We start from the raw sequence: 6,605 nt of genomic DNA, 5'->3' as shown, positions 1-6,605 counted from the left end.
TTCTTTAAACTAGAACCACGAATAAACTAAACATTAGAAAAATGCTAATCGGCATGGCAAAAGATTCTTTATATATCAACCAGAGATCTTTGTTTTCTTATTTTATGTTCAGTATGCATACGTTTCGAGACTTTCTATCTGAAGAGTAATCAGTTAAAATGAAAAAAATAATGTTATACAATAACCATTCAATGGCAAATAATACATGGACTATATAAAGCACAATTACAGTATATTTCACAAGTTGTTTAAACATTCATACATAATTATACGAATTTTCTGCATGTGACGAAAAGGCGATACTGTCAATTAGGGGGAGGATTAGTTAATTAAAAACAATATATTTTAAAAGGAGAGAAGAAGAAAAGAAAAAAGATATTATAGGACGTCGAGAAGAAGGATTCGTGAAACGGCTTCAAAATGATGATATAGAAGGCTGGTATTTGCCTATAATCAACCAGGATCTTCTGGCGCTTAAAGATTGCGAGGCCTATCCTCTCTCATCGACGTGAGAGATTTTTCATTTATTTTATTTCTTGATTCTTTTCCTAAAGAATAATCTTATTTTTCTTTCTTTTTTTCTTTTTATTTATTATTTTTTTTTAATAATTCACCTGAATTTTTTCCGCTATGGTCGCTGCAATAATTTCGGAATGTCGACGATTTGTTTCTTTTCTCTAATTAACCTTTTTATCAAGGTGTAATAAATAAATGATATCTCTTTTATACACTGAGATTTAATTCATATGATTGACTCGTTATTTTGTGTTAGTTTAAGCAGGTGGAGGAGGGTGCAATTACTGCACCTGCTGTTACACACACACATACACGCATAGTGCTAACGAAACAATCATATGTAGTTTATATTATAATTCCAAGTTTATTTTTATCCCATTTCAAAGTCTATTTAGTGAAAAAAAAAAAAACAACTTAAAAAAATAGAAACGAATTTGTTGTTGCGTGTAACTAGAAACAGTAAGTCGTTGCACCGTCAGTTATTTTAACTCTCTGCTTCTATTTAAACTGATGGGCCTATGAAACATTTTGCAATTTTTAATGGACAGAGCAACATTCTCTCACCATCTATTGATCACATTTTATCATCGTATTTATATAATGTAATGTACAATATGCAGCTACATTATGATAATCAGTATGTCCAACGCATTCAAACTGACAACACCGTGGGTACTTTACGCATTTGTCTTTTTCTTAAATCTTCTTTTTTTTTTTGTCAAAGATATTTAAATTATTCAATTAATTAATTAATTAATGTGTATTGTATGTTTCAAGAGTTTAGGTACTTTAATACAATTACTTCAAGTTTTGTTCCACATTTCTTGCGGTATCTCTGTGTAAAAAGTGTAACTATAATGCTAATGTAATAATAATTATAATAATAATTTGCTCAAGGCAATAGTCCTGTGTGGTCGTTCGATGGTGTGTGCTCACGACCATTTTTCCCCACTCCCCTCCCCCCAAAACATCATCTGGCACAGTAGTGACAACATATGATAACCTGTTCACCCTCCACTCAAGATCCAAAAGATCTTGCGCTTCGCACACAGTGTTACTGCTCTTTTTAAAATATTATTCGTTCGTGGGAGGGGGGACGGGTGTGCAGCTGTTTTTTTTTATGATGTTAATATAGCAACTGAATGTTGACAAAATAACGTTCCGATTAGCGGTTGGCATTTTTTAGTTGATTGGAGAGCCAATCTAGACCCTCATAAAGTCCATCTCCACTTGTGGCGCACGTTGCTTGTATGTACCAATTACGATTACGTAAAGAATGCAAACCCAATTTATCAGTTATTTCTGCAGCGTTCATTGCATTTGGCAGATCCTAAAATATATTACATAAATAATAATGTACGATTTATTATGTCAGAATTTCAAACATGTCACAACTATTAAAAATAAAAATTGTTTAAAGTAATTATTTTATATATATATATATAATACTTACTTGTTTATTAGCGAATATTAAAAGTACTGCATCTCTGAGCTCATCTTCTGCTAACATTCTCATTAACTCTTCACGTGCCTCGCCAATACGTTCTCTATCATTACTATCAACGACAAATATAAGTCCCTAAAACAATAAAGTATTGAGTCAATTAAAAAATCAGTTACAAATAACTTCTTAAATTAATCTGAAAAATATGACAGAAAGAAACAACATACCTGTGTATTTTGGAAGTAATGCCGCCACAAAGGTCTAATTTTGTCTTGACCACCTACATCCCATACAGTAAAACTTATGTTTTTATACTCGACTGTTTCTACATTGAACCCTGTACAAAAAAACTATTTTATTAGTTCAGTATATTAGAAGTTAAATAAGAATAATTTGATAAAAAAAACATTGATTCTTAAATAATATATTTAAATGTTACATAATACATATACAGATAAAACAAAAGCATATGTTTATATTTACCTATAGTAGGAATTGTTGTAACAATTTCCCCTAATTTTAATTTGTACAGAATAGTTGTTTTACCAGCTGCGTCAAGGCCTACCATCAAAATTCTCATTTCTTTCTTGCCAAAAAGGCCTTTAAATAATGTTGCAAACATATTCCCCATGGCTGGTATTAGTTATGTAGATACCTGTAACAAATGTTCATTAATGAGTTAAATATTTCAAACTATCTTTTACATCGAATATTACATTTAAATCTTTATCGTTATTCATTACAAAGATCGCTGTCAATTGTATACTATTGCTCCAAATATTGCTACTGAACTTTTTATGCTTATGGAACCCCACAAGAATCCTAATAGAATATCCTATTCAAAATTGATTAAACTCTAAAAATCACTAAACAAAAAAGTACCTATTGAATCGATTTCTGTTTGAAAGTAGACAAATTTGATTATACCTAGAAAAAAAATAAGATGCGTGAGATACGTGACACACAATTCAGTCACAGTGCCATTATTATATTAACTCAATATATAATTATACATATATTATACATATATATGTATTTATATATTATTTACTATTTCTATCAACAAATGAGATATATATAAAGGCTGCAAAGAACATTTGTAATCACGATTTTATGGAATAAAATACTACATAAAAAAGAAGTCCATTGTACTAAGAGAAAAAAAAATCAAACAAAAGAAATACGCTATTGATGATACCTTTCCAACGTTAACATTAAATGCCCTAATTCATATTAAATACCCACGTAAAAAATGGAAAAAATTTTGGCTACGTAAACCTTACAAATTCACAAACGCATAAAAATTTATCATGCACTTGTCAATCAAGTCTAACAAGTTAACCTGAATACCACGATATAGAATATATAGTATATATATATACATGTAATATATATATATATATGTGTGTGTGTGTGTATATATATATATATATATAATTAATTAAAATAGAGAAATTATCTAATGAAACATATAGTACGAATTTGATTAAAAGTACCAAAAAAAAGAAAAATATGAAAAAAACGAAAAAACTTGTGGAGGCACGCACGAGATGATCACGCTGCGCGCTATTGATTCTCATTTTAATACATCGCTATGATTATCAGACTTGCATACCCTTATATATATATATATATTATATATATATCTTTAGAGTGCTTTTGCTGTAGGTTTATGCACTTTAAAAATGTCTTGGCTACTTAATACGCCAATATCGCAGTATTGCAAACAAGGCGTGGGATATCGTGCGGTTTACGAAGCCACTGCGTACACCCGGTTGTCTGTCACCTTCGACCTACTCCCCAGCGAATCGTCAAAGGTTCCACGCTCAAACTTCCATTATTTATTAAACTTGGCCTGATTATTGAGAACCCTTTATAACGACACCTTCCACGTAGATATATCACCTTTACGTTACTTACGTTTCAGTAAAAAAGACTATTTTTCACGAGAAACGATAAAACATAAAACCAACACTCTCGAAAAGTACCGTATGTCAAAATGGCGGACGTGGAAAGGATTCATGCCTTATGCCACGTATAGGATCCTCGAAATTCTCTTATTGGTTAAACCGATCACGTGATTTCCAAAATCTATTTTCGTTCAAATAAACTCTGCTAGGTGTCATGTCGGTCTCGTTCTCTGCGTGTCATCTTAAATCGTTGTATTTGATTGGTCGAGAGGATTTCTCGATGTTGTTTCTAATTGGTCAATGATTTTTGATTTATTAGGTTAGCAATGATAACACATGAGCATAAAATTGCTCAGATCAACTACATAAGTGTATTATATATATATGTGTGGAATTCTTTGAATTAGAACAAAATCAAATATATATAGTTTCAGTAAAGTTAAGAGTTTGGTAAAAAAACATCATTAATGTTTAATAATTAAATATAAAATTCAATATGTCGGCTATAGAAGTTACTGATATAAAAATGCCTTTTAAATTTCATACAGAAATACATAATGAATTAAAAAAAGATTTTCAGAAAATTAAGATTAATAATGTGTATATAGACGAAACAGAAGTTGAGGTAAATTTTTCCATCATCTTTCAATTTATATATTTACATTATATAAAGCTATAATAATTAAATTTACATTTAGAAAACATTAAATTCTCTGTATAAATGGATCTATAGTACGCCAAAAAATACTGTTTATAGAGTTAATTTGTTAAAAACTACGGTCCAACAAGTAATAGAGCATTTAAATAATGCATTAAAGCAGGTAAATCAACATTTATTTAAATAAGTACAGATCTTTACAGTCGTATAATCCTAAAGAAATTATAATATTCAGCAGTATGTAAATCGTATGCCAACAATAACAACATTCCCTCATTTATCAGAGATAATTACAGTACATAGTTGGGATGAATCAATAAAATTAGATTTATTGAAGCGGTCGAAAGAAGTTATTGTTGATGCAATATGTGGATCAGCTGTATTAAGAGGTTCACATGTATTTGCTCCAGGAATTTTAGGAATCCCACACGGTATATTTTCTAATGATTTGTCTAGATATTTTTCATGTATTAAAGTATACAAGTAACAATATTATATTTATTAGGTTTAAATATAGGAGATGAAGTAAGTGTATTTGCGGATACTGTTGGGTGTTGTAGAAAAGGATTACTTAAACCATCCGAAGTCGATAATAATAATAAAACATTCTTGGGTAATGGAATTCTTCTACAAACAAGAGAAAATATTATTTGTAATAACGGGCAAAGTGCAAGGTAAAATGTCTTGATAAGATAAAAATGATTTAATTTATAAATTAGTACAAATCAAATTTTAATATAACGTATGTAACTTTAGTGGAATTGCAGTACATATGACTGATGTAACGTCTCGACTTTTACAATTAAATAATAATTCAGTACCTGATGGATGGGCATTATTACAAAATTTACCATCAATTATTTGTACTCATGTTCTAAATCCACAACCTGGAGAAATAATTCTTGATATGTGTTCGGCACCAGGAAATAAATGCACACACATTTCAACCCTTATGAAAGGAGAGGTAGAAAATAAATAATTAACGTATATCTATTCAAAAAACTAACACTTGAAAATAAACTGTGTTATATTTTTCAGGGTACTTTAATAGCTCTTGAAAGAAACAAATCAAAATTAGATAAACTTCAATCAAACTGTGATAAATTCTCAAGTGGTAATGTAAAAATCTTTTGTTATGATTCTACAAAAGCTTGTAACAAACATATAAATAATTCGAATATTAACGATGGGCCACCATTTAAGGAAAATAGTTTCGATCGTATATTACTAGACAGTCCATGCAGTGCGTTAGGACAAAGACCACAACTACTTAATAAAATTACTGCTGTGCAGCTTCGCTCATATGTGTCTATGCAAAAGTCACTATTTTCAACAGTAAGTTTGATAAAAATTAAAGAATTCAATTTTTTAAATTTTCTGTTATTATTTTAATTACTTTTTATTATATATATAGGCCGTTCAACTTTTGAAATCAAATGGAATTTTAGTATATAGTACTTGTACTATAACAATAGCTGAGAATGAAGGTATCGTCTCATGGGCTTTAAAAAAATATCCGTGTTTAAAATTGAAGTCTATCAAAGATCAATTAGATTTGAAAACATTTACACACACAGGATATAGTATTGACGGATTAACAGAAAATGAATCAAAATGCCTACTTAGGATAGGACCTGAACAAGATTCTATTGGTTTTTTTGTAGCATGTTTTACTAAATAAATTATAAAGAAAGAATAAACACGAAATATAATTTTATCAACCTTTTGAAAGGATTAATAAATAAGAGACATACGTATACGCTTTCAAAGATCCATCAATATACACTACTGAAGAACGGACATGTGATGAACGTTTCGATTTTGTGTTATTCAATACGAATAAAAAAACTGATGAATAATCAAGACTTTGTTTGTTAATAATTTATAATAATAAATACTTAAACTGTATTTACTACGAATATTATTTTCGTTTTATATACATATGTAGCCTTAGCCTTAGCCTGACCATTAATTTGGATTCTGAAACAAACACTCTATCGTTGAACAAGTATACAGACTAGCTAATACGATAACCACAGCTTTAGAAAATAAAGAGTACTGTTTCGCAGTCTTTATA

The 6,605-nt window shown here is 29.6% G+C and overlaps 2 protein-coding genes across 6 annotated transcripts; one reads left to right on the top strand and one right to left on the bottom strand.

Annotated features, from left to right (window-relative positions):
- Positions 1 to 215: 215 nt before the first annotated feature.
- LOC122516014 (ADP-ribosylation factor 1) lies at positions 216 to 3,989 on the bottom strand. 4 transcript variants are annotated; one of them, XM_043633489.1, is made up of 6 exons: positions 3,576 to 3,989; positions 2,843 to 2,887; positions 2,444 to 2,615; positions 2,188 to 2,297; positions 1,970 to 2,095; positions 216 to 1,846 (listed from the first exon to the last, which is right to left on the bottom strand). In XM_043633489.1, exons 3-6 carry the CDS (start codon positions 2,589 to 2,591, stop codon positions 1,682 to 1,684), a joined length of 549 nt encoding a protein of 182 aa, XP_043489424.1. In that variant the 5' UTR covers positions 2,592 to 2,615; positions 2,843 to 2,887; positions 3,576 to 3,989; the 3' UTR covers positions 216 to 1,681. The 4 variants fall into 4 exon arrangements, with proteins under 4 accessions (XP_043489424.1, XP_043489425.1, XP_043489423.1 ...); XM_043633490.1 differs by having other exon boundaries at positions 3,881 to 3,978; XM_043633488.1 differs by lacking the exon at positions 2,843 to 2,887.
- A 232-nt stretch (positions 3,990 to 4,221) lies between these two features.
- On the top strand, positions 4,222 to 6,391 carry LOC122516012 (tRNA (cytosine(72)-C(5))-methyltransferase NSUN6). 2 transcript variants are annotated; one of them, XM_043633486.1, is made up of 7 exons: positions 4,222 to 4,495; positions 4,569 to 4,691; positions 4,767 to 4,959; positions 5,034 to 5,202; positions 5,285 to 5,492; positions 5,567 to 5,863; positions 5,943 to 6,391. In XM_043633486.1, the coding sequence occupies exons 1-7, from the start codon at positions 4,367 to 4,369 to the stop codon at positions 6,207 to 6,209; spliced, it is 1,386 nt and encodes a 461-aa protein (XP_043489421.1). In that variant the 5' UTR covers positions 4,222 to 4,366; the 3' UTR covers positions 6,210 to 6,391. The 2 variants fall into 2 exon arrangements, with proteins under 2 accessions (XP_043489421.1, XP_043489420.1); XM_043633485.1 differs by having other exon boundaries at positions 4,223 to 4,495; positions 4,764 to 4,959.
- The last annotated feature ends 214 nt before the right edge of the window (positions 6,392 to 6,605 follow it).

This window comes from Polistes fuscatus, unplaced genomic scaffold, assembly GCF_010416935.1.
Source record: "Polistes fuscatus isolate 324 unplaced genomic scaffold, CU_Pfus_HIC Scaffold2, whole genome shotgun sequence".
NCBI classification, from domain to species: Eukaryota; Metazoa; Arthropoda; class Insecta; order Hymenoptera; family Vespidae; genus Polistes; species Polistes fuscatus.
Note: the sequence above shows the minus strand (reverse complement) of the source record. Positions and strands in the feature narration are given on the sequence as shown.

What these genes read in the sequence shown, in the direction of transcription:
- LOC122516014 (XM_043633489.1), bottom strand. Translation starts at nt 2,591, where the DNA reads ATGGGGAATATGTTTGCAACATTATTTAAAGGCCTTTTTGGCAAGAAA. An exon ending in TACAACAATTCCTACTATAG is followed by an intron (nt 2,298 to 2,443) that starts GTAAATATAAAC and finishes TTTTTTGTACAG; the next exon opens with GGTTCAATGTAGAAACAGTC. An exon ending in TAATATTCGCTAATAAACAA is followed by an intron (nt 1,847 to 1,969) that starts GTAAGTATTATA and finishes AATATATTTTAG; the next exon opens with GATCTGCCAAATGCAATGAA.
- LOC122516012 (XM_043633485.1), top strand. Translation starts at nt 4,367, where the DNA reads ATGTCGGCTATAGAAGTTACTGATATAAAAATGCCTTTTAAATTTCAT. An exon ending in TAAATAATGCATTAAAGCAG is followed by an intron (nt 4,692 to 4,763) that starts GTAAATCAACAT and finishes TATAATATTCAG; the next exon opens with CAGTATGTAAATCGTATGCC. An exon ending in AAAAGTCACTATTTTCAACA is followed by an intron (nt 5,864 to 5,942) that starts GTAAGTTTGATA and finishes TTATATATATAG; the next exon opens with GCCGTTCAACTTTTGAAATC.